General features: G+C 36.8%; 1 protein-coding gene across 1 annotated transcript; it reads left to right on the top strand.

Moving 5' to 3' along the window:
• The first annotated feature begins 1,740 nt into the window (after window positions 1-1,740).
• LOC127410740 (chloride intracellular channel protein 5-like) lies at window positions 1,741-11,359 on the top strand. Its single transcript, XM_051645948.1, has 6 exons — window positions 1,741-2,076; window positions 6,348-6,457; window positions 6,993-7,118; window positions 9,370-9,476; window positions 9,703-9,884; window positions 10,611-11,359. The coding sequence occupies exons 1-6, from the start codon at window positions 2,026-2,028 to the stop codon at window positions 10,773-10,775; spliced, it is 741 nt and encodes a 246-aa protein (XP_051501908.1). The 5' UTR covers window positions 1,741-2,025; the 3' UTR covers window positions 10,776-11,359.
• Window positions 11,360-16,964: the final 5,605 nt, after the last annotated feature.

The raw sequence follows: 16,964 nt of genomic DNA, 5'->3' as shown, positions 1-16,964 counted from the left end.
GACTGTAAAAATATTTCTTGCATGTGCTTCTGGATTTTGGAATGAAATTCAGGAGTTTACAGTAAGAAAAACAATCAAATTGAACAAAATTAAAAATAAAGAACTAAATTAAATTAGTTTAGTTCACTTTGGTGGAATTTTACTATGAAATTAAAAATACGTACATCTTAAAAATTATTTTAATCATCCTCGCTTGTGCAGTATTTAACTATGAATAGTTTGTGGTCGTATGTTTGCATTTTTTAAAAACCTTCATTCAACTATGCAAAGCAAGAACTATATAGAAGTACAGAAATTTGAAATAAAAAATCTATTTCAAATAATTAAAAAGTGGTGTCTGTACTGTAACTTTGGTATGGTGAATAATTAGTAAATGAATGATAGTGCATAGGTAATTTTTTGTGGATTAACAACGTTTAATGAAAGGAACAATTCACCCAAAAATGAAAATTCTGTCATATACTAACTAACTTTTATGGTGCTGTATGGGACAGTATGGACTACTTTTACAGTGCTTTTGTTTGGAGCTTGACAACCTACTTTGGTTTTCCAAGGAAGACAGAAATGAGGGCGAGTAAATGATGACAGATGTTTCTTCTTAAGGTGAACCTTAAAACTGAGATTAAATTTAAGCAACCACTAGAGGTCAGTCTTTTAGTTGTTCATTCTCCAGACTTCAAAACAAGAGCTGTACAACAACGTATTTATCATATGTACAGAATCTGTATATTCTAAGCACTTTGTATTGTGCCTAATGTAAACGGTTCCTTTTTACAGGCATTGTGACTCATCTTTATAGTCCTGAGGCCAGTAGTCATGTGTAAATGAGTGTGCAGGGAGGCTGTCGTCTATATTTAGAGTGAACTCACCAGAATGTTTCACCCAAAACCCACCTGACTCACGCCACACTGTATGCCATCCATTAACAGCTGCCAGCTGGTCATTATGTTTGACTACCAGTAAATGAGTTCTGAGAGATGGATTATTTAATGAAGAATCGGTTATAATCTTCTTTATTTGACCCGTGTTATTGTAAGATCTAAATTTGAGTCAACTGAACTAACATTATTAAGTAAAAACAACAATATTTATATGGAAAATCTGAGTTAGGTCTACTTGCATCTAGTTACTTTAACTTGTTCATTCTATATGAACACCAAGTTAAGTGAACTTCATTACACAAGTTTTGGAGATACCATTACTCAATTCAGTTGGGTAAAGTCAACTCTATTAGGGTTTTCAGTGCAGGAAAACCAAAACTGGGTAATACAAATCATAATCATTCTGCAAAAAAAGGGACATTTTTTGGGGGGGTTTTAAAAACCATGGTACATGTACTACAAATTAACAATGGTGTTACTATAGTAAAACTAACCATGTTGCTTTTTATTTTTTTTATTTTTATTTTTTGGCCATATCTTTAAACGAGTCTAAGCTGGTTTAGGCTAGTTTCCCAACCATGCCAAGCTGGTGTACAGCTGGTCTTCCAGCTAACAAGTGCCCAAAACCCCTCTAAAACCATGCAAACCAGACCAGTCTGGATGGTTTTGGTAAAACTAGACTAATATCCATTTTAATCAACCGAAAGCTCCATTGTTTATAATGAAAATGTTTCCCATTGATTTGTCCATTACTTCAAAACTTTAAGGACACCCTGTTTGGATTCACACCACCGCTGCAAGAAGTCAGAATTCTGTGACTCATAGTTTGACTATTGACAGGAAGGAGGGAAATATGATTCATCATGTGAAGGTGCCAAGCGAGAGAGTAAGAGAGCATGCAATGGTGTAGGTGACACAGAGCTCCTCCCTTTCACTCTTGCTCTGCATGGAGGCTATTTTTGGCCCACCTGAGACAGTTCGAGAGTCTCAAATCAAGAGGCCAAATCAAAACAACCACAGCACCTCCACCAACTTGTTACAGCGCTGACATAACTCCCTGCTGGACATAAGACGATTCCTGCAAGAAAAGAGATTACATATTTATAATTCTGTCTGCCTCTGAAATTTAGTTCACTTGACCGATATGACCTCAAATGAAGAGGAGAAAGATCCTGAAATTGAGCTTTTTGTGAAGGTGAGTATAAAGACAGCATATGTTAATGATCTTGTAGTAACTCTGAAGTTATTTTGCTTTCTTGTGTGAAAGTGATTGTTTTGTGCCAATTGTTAAGAATCAATATCAGGATTGGATCATTCTATAAAACAGGTGCTTTTTTCTTGTTTAAGGTGATTTTTAAAGTTGTTTTTTCTAAGAGTTTGAATATTACATCTAATAAATAATGTGTTTTAAGTGTTGTTAAACTGCTGTGTTTCATCACATGCTAAATTAATACATTTTAGTATATGTTTGGATTAATTATGCCTTCAGAAATGTAACAGGGTTGAAAGTTTTACAAGTCAATTCATTAGAAGCCTTGTGCGTCTTATAAAGAAATTCCACTTTTAATTTTTTTTTTTTTTTTAATTATTAATTATTATTGTTTGATTTCTTTTTTTGGTTGGGGGGGGGGGGTTAAGTTCAATTATTAATTGTTTATTATAGAATATCATAGTAACAGGGTTGACATTTGAAGATCACGCCTAATGACAGTCGTAACCACATAAAAAGAAAGTGATTAAAGGGTTTCTTTTAAACATGTATATGAAGGACTCAAATGGCACTTATTTTGTAAAATGTCCCAGTAGTTCAGGGTGAGATGGGCGTTCGTCCTGGGACAGGGCTCAAAAAGGGGCAGGCACCATTTCAAAGCAGAAACACAGAGTTACTCTTGAATTATTTCTTCTTTCCTATCAACACCCCATGCTCTAATTCCTCTGTGTCGAAGCATCTCTTGGCAGCAAGCACTTAAGTGCTTTCTGTGGTTTGTTATGCATGCCGTTTAATAGATGTGTTGACGAGAACATGTTAACATTAGAAACTGGTGTGAGAATGAGGCTGAAAACTTAAAAATGTTGATGAAGACATTATTAGATCAACAGCTTTATAAATCAAGGAACCATCACATTCACCATAGTCATTTTTGGGTAAGTTACTCAATTAATTACTAACTACTAATTACATCTTCTTCAGTGTAATTAGATTACTGTACTAATTACTCTGTCTGAAAAGTAATTGCATTACTTATTACCCTTATCAACCTCGACCAGATGAAAAATACAAGGATAGACTTGAAACTGTTCTTTTAATTCTTTCAAATAAATCATAATTATTCATGAACTGGCCAAAGAATTTAAGAGGGCTGCTTTAAAATAGAAAACATAATTTTTAACATTAGACATTCAATTTCGATTTTAAATTCACTATTGTTTTATATAGAATTGTTCTATAGTCTATACAGTATTTAAAACAATTACATCAGAAGGAACTAAATAAATTACTGAAAAATTAAGAGTAATCCATTACTTTTTCAATTAAAAAGTAATTTCATTACAGTAATTAATTACTTAGTAATGCATTACACCCAACACTGACCATAGTTCAGATGCTATATGTCATCCATGTGGCGTCTTATTACATGAGTCAAGGTTATAAATAGAGCTGACAGCGACTGTAGATGCAGATAGAACAGAAAACTTTAGCTATGGCAAGCATCAGTATTACTATTGCTCATTGCTCAAATCGTGCATCTTTTTGAAAAGAGGTGTACTACTTTTCTAATTCACTGTGTCTGTGATTTTCGATTGGCAGACATTTAAACATCTGAAACAGTCCCATAGACTTACATTGAAGGAGAGACCTGCTCCATATCCAGAACATCACTGAGAGTTGGGGGTGGGCTCTTTTAACTTGGGCCAGTAAATAACAACTACCTAGAACCTAACAAACATATAGCAACATGCTAATAAACCCCAAACACCTTAGCAACATGTTAAAAACCACCCCAAACATCTTAGCAACATGCTAAAAACCACCCCAAACACCTTAGCAACATGCTAAAAACCACCCCAAACACCTTAGCAACATGCTAAAAACCACCCCATACACCTTAGCAACATGCTAAAAACCACCCCAAACACCTTAGTAACATGCTAAAAACCATCCCAAACATCTTAGCAACATGCTAAAAACCACCCCAAACACCTTAGTAACATGCTAAAAACCACCCCATACACCTTAGCAACATGCTAAAAACCACCACAAACACCTTAGTAACATGCTAAAAATCACCCCATACACCTTAGCAACATGCTCAAAACCACCCCATACACCTTAGCAACATGCTAAAAACCACCCCAAACACCTTAGCAACATGCTAAAAACCACCCCATACACCTTAGCAACATGCTAAAAACCACCCCAAACACCTTAGCAACATGCCAAAAACCATCCCAAACACCTTAGAAATATGCTAAAAACCACCCCAAACACCTTAGCAACATGCTAAAAACCACCCCAAACACCTTAGCAACATGCTAAAAACCATCCCAAACACCTTAGCAATATGCTAAAAACCACCCCAAACACCTTAGCAACATGCTAAAAACCACCCCAAACACCTTAGCAACATGCTAAAAACCATCCCAAACACCTTAGCAACATGCTAAAAACCACCCCAAACACCTTAGCAACATGCTAAAAACCACCCCAAACACCTTAGCATAGTGCTAAAAACAACCCCAAACACCTTAGCATATTGCTAAAACCACTCCAAACACCTTAGCAACCACATAGCAATGCCCTGGCAACCACCTAGAACCGAACAACATAGCAAACCACCCCAAACACCTTAGCATATTGCTAAAAATAAAATAAAAAACACCTTAGCACATGCTAAAACCACTCCAAACACCTTAGCAACCACATAGCAATGCCCTGGCAACCACCTAGAACCGAACAACACAGCAAACCACCCCAAACACCTTAGCATAGTGCTAAAAACAACCCCAAACACCTTAGCATATTGCTAAAAAATAAAATAAAAAAACACCTTAGCAACATGCTAAAACCACTCAAAACACCTTAGCAACCACATAGCAATGCCCTGGCAACCACCTAGAACCGAACAACATAGCAAACCACCCCAAACACCTTAGCATATTGCTAAAAATAAAATAAAAAACACCTTAGCAACATGCTAAAACCACTCCAAACACCTTAGCAACCACATAGCAATGCCCTGGCAACCAACCTAGAACCGAACAACATAGCAAACCACCCCAAACACCTTAGCATAGTGCTAAAAACCACCCCAAACAACATAGCAACTGGATAGCAATGCCCTGGTAACCACCTACAGTCTAACAACTGCATAGCACTGCCCTAAAGAAACACCCCAAACACCTTGGTAGTCGCATTGCAATGCCCTGGCAACCACCCTAGCATTGTGTCAGTGAGTTTTGAATGGGCAAGCACCAAACAAAAATCGAAAATGGATATAGAATGCACATTTCATAATGTGCACAGTCATAAAACATACCAATGTCTCTTATATCAAAGCCAGAATTTACCATTTAAGGAACTAAAGGTAAAGTAGATTTTGTCTTGCATTTGACACTCGAAAATCTAGATTTTAACATTATTGCTTTTTTATGTGAATAAATAAAGGTACATTTCTAGTTTAAGCAGAATTTGTACTTCAGACCTTTGTTTTGTTTCGGCTTTCATAATCATATTTCTTTCACCAGTAAAAAAAAAAAAAAAGATCAAAAGCAAAGTGTTTGCAGGGAATCGCGGTTAACTCTGTGTTTTAAAATTAACCTTTCGACATTTTAGCCTGTTGGACTTAAGTGATAAACACTTTAATTTAGGTGGAAAGGATGATGTGTAACTGTTCTGTTGACTAGTATGACCCAAACCCCCTTTGCTGTGGGCTAATGGGGCAGGTAATGGAATTTCCATGCATAATTAAGATCAAGTGCAGATCTGATGTCCAGCTCAGGTTACTAACCCAGTTTAAGGATGCTGTTGGATAGCTCGAGCTCCTAATTTCACATATGGGAATTTGGTACTGATTCCTATTGGTTTTCAGATTGTCCTCTGAACTGTGTATGACTTGAGTTTAATCATCTCTGTTGTCCCCGTTCACTGACATGCATGTCTGGGATTTTGAGTTTCATAAATGCAATCATTTTCATATGTATCTATTCATTTATATATTTATTTCTATTAACATTTTTCAGGTCACAATTCATTGAATGGGGTTTTACATTGTGATATTACAGTACTCTATAGCAAAATAACAAGTGAATGTGATGGCATCAGATGGTTACTTCAAAGCATACCATGGCGATACAATTGTACATTTTTATAAGTGATGTCCGTTACTAACATCCTGTACTATGCTATCTTGTATGATGTGAAGTATTGTGTTTTGGTATAATGGTTTATTTACTTGTGTTCCTTAGGCAGGCAGTGATGGAGAGAGTATCGGAAACTGTCCTTTCTCTCAAAGGCTGTTTATGATTCTGTGGCTCAAGGGAGTCGTGTTTAACGTCACCACTGTAGATCTGAAAAGGTGATATGTCAATTGCAGTATGTAAATGACTGCTTTTGCTCATTAAGGGTGATGTTAAAGAGATAAAAAAAAATAAGTTTTGTGGCTTTTAGTTCATGTCTGTTAACTGTGAGGACATCTGTATCTGAGTAAACTTTTAGCATGTTTTCATGTTTAAAATGTGTAGTCTTTTTCTTCCTAGAAAACTAGACAAAAATACTTATGACTCATCTTGCACTCTTTGACATGTCCAAATTATTGTCTAATAAAATTCCACAGATGAGCAAAAACAATAGCAAAGCATACACAATCTAAATAACAATAAAAAAAAAAAGTTGTGAGCCTTTCAATATTTCCTGCCAAAACTTCCTGTTTAAATGTGAAATTTGCCAATACAAAGAGGAAAGCTCTCGTCAAGCCATTTCACGGGGCTTTAAACGACAATTAAAAGGGCTTCAGAAATTACTTTGAACTTTCTCTTCTGTATTGTGTGATGATCAAAACAAGACATGAATTGTATGATTAATCAAGAGTTTTTTTAACTGTATTCTTTAAGGAAACCAGCTGATCTTCATAATCTCGCCCCAGGAACACCTCCACCATTCCTTACCTTCAATGGAGAAGTGAGGACAGATGTCAACAAAATAGAAGAATTCTTGGAAGAGATGCTAGCACCGCCAAAGTAGGTTGACTACTAGACAGACAGACAGACAGATACACAGATAGACAGATAGTTAGACAGACAGGCAGACAGAAAGATACACAGATCGATAAACAAACACATACTATAGATAGATAGATAGACAGACGGACAGATACACAGATAGATAGATAGACAGACGGACAGATACACAGATAGATAGATAGACAGACAGACAGGTACACAGATATACAAACAAATACTGTAGATAGACAGACGGATGGACAGATGTACAGACAGACAGACAGGAACACAGATCGATATACAAACAAATACTGTAGATAAATAGATATACAGACAGACAGACAGATAGATAGATAGATAGATAGATAGACAGACAGACAGATAGATAGATAGATAGATGGACAGATAGATCGACAGACAGATATACAGACAGACAGACAGACAGACAGACAGGTACACAGATCAATATACAGACAGAGAGACAGACAGGTACACGGATTGATATACAAACAAATACTGTAGATAGATAGATAGACAGACAGACAGACAGATAGATAGATAGACAGACAGACAGATACACAGATAGATAGACAGACAGACAGACAGACAGATAGATATACAGACAGATATACAGACAGACAGACAGTCTGTCTATCTATTTATCTATCTATCTATCTATCTGTTTGTCTGTCTGTCTGTATATCTATCACACAGATAGATAGATAGACAGACAGATAGACAGACAGACAGACAGACAGACAGGTACACAGATTGATATACAAACAAATACTGTAGATAGATAGATATACAGACAGACAGACAGACAGACAGATAGATAGATAGATAGATAGATAGACAGACAGACAGACAGACAGATATATAGATAGATAGATAGATGGATGGACGGACAGACAGATAGATAGATAGATAGATAGATAGATAGATGGACAGATAGATCGACAGACAGATATACAGACAGACAGACAGACAGGTACACAGATCGATATACAGACAGACAGACAGACAGACAGGTACACGGATCGATATACAAACAAATACTGTAGATAGATAGATAGACAGACAGACAGACAGACAGACAGATAGATAGATAGACAGACAGACAGATACACAGATAGATAGACAGACAGACAGACAGACAGACAGATAGATAGATAGATAGATAGATAGACAGACAGACAGACAGACGGATGGACAGATGTACAGACAGACAGACAGGTACACAGATCGATATACAGACAGACAGACAGGTACACAGATCGATATACAAACAAATACTGTAGATAGATAGATATACAGACAGACAGACAGATAGATAGACAGACAGACAGATAGATAGATAGATAGATAGATGGACAGATAGATCGACAGACAGATATACAGACAGACAGACAGGTACACAGATCGATATACAGACAGACAGACAGACAGACAGACAGATAGATAGACAGACAGACAGACAGTCTGTCTATCTATTTATCTATCTGTTTGTCTGTCTGTCTGTATATCTATCTATCACACAGATAGATAGACAGACAGACAGACAGATAGATAGATAGACAGATAGATATACAGACAGAATTACAGACAGATAGATAGATAGACAGACAGATAGATAGACAGACAGACAGACAGACAGATAGATAGATAGATATAGATAGACAGACAGATACACAGATAGATAGATAGATAGATAGATAGATAGATAGACAGACAGATACACAGATAGATATACAGACAGAATGACAGACAGATAGATAGATAGACAGACAGACAGACAGATAGATAGATAGATAGATAGATAGATAGATAGACAGACAGATACACAGATAGATATACAGACAGACAGACAGACAGACAGACAGACAGATAGATAGATAGATAGATAGATAGATAGACAGATACACAGATAGATAGATAGACAGATAGATAGATAGATAGATAGATAGATAGATAGACAGACAGATACACAGATAGATATACAGACAGAATGACAGACAGTAGATAGATAGACAGACAGACAGACAGATAGATAGACAGACAGACAGACAGACAGATAGATAGATAGATAGATAGATAGACAGACAGATACACAGATACACAGATCGATAGACAAATACTATAGATAGACAGACAGACAGATATATATACAGATCGGTAGACAAACAGATACTGTAGACAGACAGACAGACAGTTTGTTATTTTGGTGGAATTGTTTGTAATGAATACAAGGCCCTTTTTTTCACCCAAGATATCCAAAACTGGCTGCAAAGAACAAGGAGTCGAATACAGCAGGAAATGACATCTTTGCGAAGTTCTCGGCCTACATTAAAAACACAAAGCCAGAAGCCAACGCAAGTGAGTTCTCTAAAGTCTGTTTTTTGACTTATGAGACAGGTTCATGGAATATTTACAGCTCTTTATTGATGCTCCAATGTCAGCAGCAAAATATGGGACCACATGTTATCCAAAGCTCATTCACATTCCGATAGGTCTTTACAAGGATTCTCTTGACTTAAAACTGCTGTAATTCTTCAGATAAAAACATTCAGTACAAGCACATATCAAACTTTTGGCTGTGTAGGTTTGGAGAAGGGGCTACTGAAGGCTCTGAAGAAACTAGACAGCTTCCTGAACTCCCCTCTGCCGGACGAGATTGATGCAGATAGTACAGGGGAGGAGACGTGGTCCAACCGCAAGTACTTGGACGGCAATGAATTAACGCTTGCAGACTGCAACCTACTCCCTAAACTACATGTAGTGAAGGTGACGCACCACTGGATAATCCAGTATAATTGATCATTCACAGTTAGATAACATACTTCTGATTCATGTAACATTTCCAGGAGTAGGGAAGACTGGGGCTAGTTGTCACACTTTTTACTGCAGTAAATATCTCAGGGTTTTTGAAAATCTGTTCTGGATAGACACAAATGTTAAAGTCTTTACCGCAAAAAAGCTACTGAACATTTCCACTGTTATCGTCCAGGAAAAAGATACAGTTTACTGAACACACATTGATCATGTTGTGGGGCATGTTGTCACTATATGACAACTTTGGGAAGTTTTGGAAATAATGGGAACATGCTATTTATTGGCGCTGATTTAATGCTTTTTTATCTAAGATACTATTTAAAGTTACAGTATAAAATCCATCCAATTGTGAAACACAAAACAATTCATGAAACGGAAATAATTAAAAAGGCAGCATACAAAAATGTGGAACTGTTTTTTTGGCCAACGTATAAAACATAAGCCTGACATTTAAGAAAATACTGTTTCAAATAATTATTCTAATTTACAAACATGCAAAACCACTACTAAACAAAACGCATGCACTTAGAAGCACTTGTGTATTTGAATTTGTGCAATTGAAAATGTCCCTGTGTGACAACTTGCCCCGGTCTTCCCTAATGCAAAACTGCAACCAATCTAAAAGCAGTTCTCTAGTTTCCTAGATTCATTTGTCATTATTTTTCTCCTGACATCCAGGTGGTTTCAGAGAAATACCGTAACTTTGAGATACCATCAGACTTGAGTGGAGTTTGGAGATACATGCAGAACGCGTACGCCCGTGATGAATTCATCAACACGTGTGCAGCAGACAGAGAGATTGAACTGGCCTATCAGGATGTGGCAAAGCGACTTGGCAAATGAAACATGTAAATATTTTACAGTGACTCTAACACACTTATGCAAAACTGCTGGAAAGGATAACCTTCCTCTTTATTAAAGATTGTCCTGGCAAGTTGAAATTTCCAAGTATTAACTCTGAGCAGTTCTGAGCAGAATTTGCCTCCAGGACACCATATTGGATTGGTCCTTTAATGCTTGTGTTAAACTGTTGCCAGCTCCCATGATGCTTGTGTGTTCTTACATACTATTGCCATTATTTTTACTAGCTCCTTTATCAGCATCACTGTCTATGATGGTCTTGTGCCGCTCATTCGTTAACTTCATGATATAATTTAATTGCAGTATTTATTTTTTCATCATTGGGATGTGAATTTGAGCTGTTAGTAGTAGAAAGGAGTTTTCTTGTTATTTTGCCAGCTGTTGGTAACATAAATACAAATGTGTGCTTTATCTGAGATGATGACATGAATATGTTAATATTAATAATAATATGTGTAAATCCCTACAGTAAAAAAAGTGAGGAAAGAGAGTTGATCTTAAGTCAAAGCCACCACATAAAATGGGCAAATATTTAAGTCTCAGGTACTGTATATCTAGCCCTTCTGGTACATTATTATTCTCTGTTAAATAACAAATAAATAAATATATTTTTTCACGAACCTTGTCGTTTGATGTTGTTTAGTCATAACGTGTCATACCGCAAGGCTTGCCACGTTAAACTCTCATTTTTAGCATATACTGTTCCTATAGCCCAATTTCCAATCGTCTCCGTTTGTAAAAATCAAAGAAAAACGTGTGTACAATAATGAATGAATGTTACATTTTTATAGCACTTTTTTTGACACTACACTCAAAGCACTTTACACAGTCAACAGGGGACTCTCCTCAACCACCACCAGTGTGCAGCATCCACCTGGATGACACTCACCACACACCAGCTATTGGTGGAGAGGAGAGAGTAGATTTACAGAGCCAGTTAATGGATGGGGATTATTAGGAGGCCATGATTGATAAGGGCCAATGGCCAGGACACCAGGGTTACACCCCTGCTCTTTTCTAGAAGTGTCCTGGGATTTTGAATGACCACAGAGAGTCAGGACCTCGGTTTAACATCTCTTCTGAAGGATGGTGCCTTTTAACAGTACAGTGTTCCCATCACTATACTGGGGTATTAGGACCAAGACCCCCCCTGCTCTCCTCCCTAATACCTCTTCCAGCAACAACCTTAGTTTTCCCCAGGAGGTCTCCCATCCAGGTACTGACCAGGCTCAACCCTGCTTAGCTTCAGTGGGCAACCAGTCTTGAGCTACAGGGTGATATGGCTGCTGGCATTAACTAATTAATTGACAAGTGAAGTTCTTAATTATGCTAAGGCACTTATATTAATTCTTCCATTTAGAAATGTGCCATTTGAGTTCTTAAGTTGAACTGATTCTTTTAAACGACTCTGTCAAACCGGTTCCTGAAACAATTGTACTTTTGGGTGATTACTGATTACTGTGGGACTTAAAAACTAAATGTTTTTCATTTCATTTCATTCTGAGCAATTTCATTTTCGTCCTGGTCCAGAAGTTCCGCAGGCTCCTTTCCAAATTGTAACCGGTTAGAACAAAATCAAAGAATGGTTAATAACATTCTTTTTTAAATGACAGTACTCTACACTAAGGGGTGGGTGAAATACCAATTGCAATGCTGCCAGATCTCGCAAGAGAAGCAAGCATCCTGGTCTGGAAAAACGAGCCCAAAATAAGCCACTTGTATATGTAGTAATTATAAATAGTTGTTAAAAAGGTCTTCATCCACAGAATATGACATCCACAACGAGCAATTAGGCAAAGAAATGTGTGATGCAGCAGTTTCCTTCAGGATCAACATGATAATGATCACATGTTTCATTTTTTCGGGCAACGTGAATTGGTGTAATTCCAAAAAGATAATGTGATGAACCCTTTGGACTTTGGTTTCATGAAAAAATGATCGGAATAAAATTAACCGGTTATAACCGGTTTCCAGCATTTAAAAATAACGTTTTCACTCCAGAACAATTGAAAATCACTTTGTTCCAGTTTTCGGTTACGTTCTGCTAAAAATTTCATTCGGTTTCCTTTTTCGTTCCTTGAACCGTTTTTAGTCCTTGCTAAAAGAATCAGTGAAGCCAGTCTTTTAACCCGATCAATTGAATTGAACCGTCCGGAAAAATCGATTCACTGGAATAATTTGGATTTACCAACGCTAGCGTTGGGACTACTTTTCTAGGACAAGTTCCTTTTCTTGTATCCTTTGGCGTGATGCAAAAAAGTTGCTGTGTTTACCCGCTTTGCAAATTCATGTTATGATTTGTAAGACTGGTTAGTATGTGATTGTAACACACTAGTCTCATGTTAACACATATAATGTTCGAGATGTGTTATGGCGATGTGTTTTCATATTATTGCAACATGATTTTGTTTGTTTTTAAAAACTGAGGATGAGTTATTTTCAGTTGTAAAATTATAATAATTCAGAATTGTGGTAAAAGACAGCCCAGTGTATAGAGCTTTAAACTTGTATTTGCCCTGCTGAAAACAATACAGATTAAACCAGCCTAAAGGTGGTCTGCTAGTTTTAACTGGCCCTCAGGCTACTCAGGTTGGTTAAGGTTAAAGTTTTTAGAAAGGTTTTTGGCACTTGTCAGAAGTGGTGTAGCCAGACAATGACTTTTGGGTGGGTCACAATAAAAATGGATGGCTAAATTCTTTTGCAGCTCACTGTTTATTGTGAAAAGCGCTATACAAATAAAATTGACGACTTGATTTCTATTAAAGGAATAGTTAATCCAAAAATTTTAATTGTCTCATCATTTCCTCACCCTCATGCCATCTCAGATGTGTATGACTTTCTTTCTTCAGCAGAACACAAATTTAGATTTTTCAGCTTTTTTGGTCCACACAATGCAAGTGAATGGGTGCCAAAAGTTTTAAGCTCCAAAAATCACACAAGTCAGCATAAAAGTAATCCATAATACTCCAGTGATTAAATCCATGTCTCCAGAAGTGATATGATAGGTGTGGGTGAGAAAAAGGTCAATATTTAAGTAAATGTTTTCTATAAATTCTCCCTGCTCAGTCAGGCTGCACTTTAACTTTCACTTTCACATTCTTCTTCTTGTGTTTTTGGTGATTCACATTCTTCATGCATATGCCCCCTACTGGGCAGGAAGAAGAATTTCAAGCAAATATTGATCTGTTTCTCACCCACACCTATCATATCACTTATGAAGACATGGATTTAATCACTGGAGTATTAAGGATTACTTTTATGCTGCCTTTATGTGTTTTTTTTTGGAGTGTCAAAATTTTGGCACCCATTTACTTGCATTGTATATACCTACAGAGCAGAAATATTCTTCTAAAAATCTTAATTTGTGTTCTGCAGAAGAAAGAAAGTTATACACATCTGAGATGGCATGTGGGTGAGTAAATGATGAGAATTTTCATTTTTGGGTGAACTATCCCTTTAAGATACCTTTGTTTCTTTTCAATTTTTGTCTGTGCCTTTGATGGGAGATCTGCACATGATGTGCACATCATGACAAAGTCCAGTACTAATTTGACTAGTTCTTTTGTCCAACTGTCTTTTTTAAAAAAATAAAACAAGTAAACAAACAAACAAAAAATGTCAGAACTATTGTTTGCTTGGCAACGCTCTCACTGTAAATCTGAAAAGCAGCAGTTTTTTAAAAACATGAAATAAATATAAATCTATATACGAAGTCTGATTATAATGTTTAATATTCTGGGTGGGCCTGGGTCCAGTTTGGGTGGGTCCTGACCCACCCCGGCCCACCTGTGGCTACGCCCCTGTTTGTCAGTTGTTCAGGCTAGGAGACCAACTCATCCAGCTAAACCACCAGTTTTAGCCAGGCTAAAAGACCAGGCTGGGCCGGTACTAGGATGAGATCTTTGGCCTTTTTCCTTTAGGGTTGGCAATAGGTTCTCTTGTTTTGCCACCCAACCAAGAAAGAGGGGGCTTGGTCGTTTCGCCATATAATTGTTTCATTTAGTCGTTTTGCCATGGGAGGGTGGGGGATAGACAATACCACCCAGCCCCCCTGAGACCTATACCTGTTTTAAGGTGCTGTTTTCCAGGGTAACAAGGTAAAGACTAAAAAGTTTCATCTTTTGTGGTGAGTTTCATGACATAACATCACAACAAGTTTTTACATAGCCATGATATTGTGAAAAGCAATATTAATTGCTTAAAATTATTAAGCCTGCTAGCCTTAAATGATGCTGCACTTGCCAACTGGCTACATATTTCCTTGCCATAAATAACATAGTGTGGTGATGTGTAACACTACCAACAATTGGTTACAATATGATAATATTTCACAAAACCGAGTGGTCACCCTTTATCAGACTGTCAAGGAAGTGTGAAGAAAGCCATCAGTCCATCTGATTTCCTGCACATCTGTACGTCAGGTTTAGCTGGCAGCAGAATAATATTGCTACAGTATTATACGAGCACAGAGATTCGATTGGAGAACAGGCCCGAAACACGAGAGGTTTTCTTGTAGTAGCTCAGGGCCGCTCGGCCTCATGGGTTTTAATTACCCCACTTCCTGTGAAGGAAGTCCTTTCACCAGCTCTGAGCCGTCCAACGCATTTCTTTCTGTGGAAATTCAAACCATCTGTGTTTGTGTCTGCGATCTTCATTTGGGCAGTGGGGGCAAGGGGCCGGTTGATCACGCGCTTGGCTCCGTCCTTGATTGCTTAAGCAAGTTTTGCTCCATTCTGGATGAAATGTCCTGCCTCGAGCGCATGGAAGGCCTAATCGAGTCACTCACACCCCACACATCACCGGCCCACTCTGGCTTGCCGCTGAACACACGATCAATCGTCTTCAGATGGAAATCATTTTCCAACACGCTTTTCATTTTCCCCAAAACAGTTTCTCTGTAAGGAACCTTCAGTTTATATTAATCCAGGCTTGATGTATGAAGGTTGTTGGATTTGTACTTGTCATGCAAATATATTAAGCTGTGTTATTATCACAGTTGTTCTCTTTTATTAACCTCTCTTTGACAGTAGAAGTTATACGGGGCCTTGTATCAAACGGACAGAAAAGATGAAACACTGTAAAACATATAAGAGTGTTTCTTCAACTTTGGGCACTTTCAGCCCTGTGAATTTCTAGAAAATAAAAGTAAACATTTTTCACACTCTCACTAGTTGATTTCATTTGTCTGCTAACAATGTCCAACAGTGTATGTACATGCATCACAGGAGATTTATGTCATTTTTTTGTGTCATTTTCCTTAAGAAAATTATGACAATTCCCATCAGTGTCATTTCCAGCACATCTCAAATTCAGTATTGTGTTTAAAAGAACTCTGTGGTGGAAATTATATTTTTAACGGTTTTCCAATAAAATGTCAGACTCCTTTGTCTCGCTAAGGTTAATTTCATAGCTTATATTTTATGTATCCTAAATATAGACTATTAAATAATATTTTCAAAATTTTGCATAATTTGGCAAAATAACAGCTTGATTTAAAATAACGGCCAATAAAAATATTTTGCTCACAAGTGATATTTACTTAGATTTTTCTTGTTTTGTCTCATATTTAATCTCAATCATGCTCTTTATTGTTTGTTTGTTTGTTTTGACTTTTTTGTCTGTTCAGATTTCCTGGAAAATAAATTCATCTTAGACACTGGCATAAAAACACATCTTAGACAATACTGTACATCCACTTATATACCACATAATATAGCAGATGTAACACACATTTGTCCCCATTAAAAACATACATAAAACTAGTGAATGCAATACAATATATATATGTATATGCATATATATATATATATATTTATATATATATATATATATACACAAGCACATATATAATCACATATGCATACACATGCATACACACATACACACACCTACACATATACATATATAGTACCTCAATTAAGAATTTGGTTTAAAACTGTCACCGCCAATGACTGTTTTAAACAATAAAATCTATAAATAAAAGACATTTGAAAATACCTAAAAGTTCTGACTTTATATTAGGTGTCTTTAATATGCACTAACATAAAACACAAACAAAATACATATTGTACAAAAATTGTGTAACCTCGTTTTCCTGCAAGATTCTCATTTGCTGCTACTGAGGTTGAGGTGCGGGAAGGTTTAGGGGTAGGTGTAAAGTTTGGGGTTATG

This window comes from Myxocyprinus asiaticus, chromosome 20, assembly GCF_019703515.2.
Source record: "Myxocyprinus asiaticus isolate MX2 ecotype Aquarium Trade chromosome 20, UBuf_Myxa_2, whole genome shotgun sequence".
In the NCBI taxonomy this organism is placed as follows: domain Eukaryota; kingdom Metazoa; phylum Chordata; class Actinopteri; order Cypriniformes; family Catostomidae; genus Myxocyprinus; species Myxocyprinus asiaticus.
The sequence above is the reverse complement of the archived record's forward strand: the minus strand, read 5'-3'. Positions and strand labels throughout refer to the sequence as shown.

Excerpts from the sequence above, each read along its gene's own strand:
- LOC127410740 (XM_051645948.1), top strand. The coding sequence starts at position 2,026 with ATGACCTCAAATGAAGAGGAGAAAGATCCTGAAATTGAGCTTTTTGTG. Across the intron at positions 6,458-6,992 it reads ACCACTGTAGATCTGAAAAG|GAAACCAGCTGATCTTCATA; the intron begins GTGATATGTCAA and ends GTATTCTTTAAG. Across the intron at positions 7,119-9,369 it reads GAGATGCTAGCACCGCCAAA|ATATCCAAAACTGGCTGCAA; the intron begins GTAGGTTGACTA and ends TTTTCACCCAAG.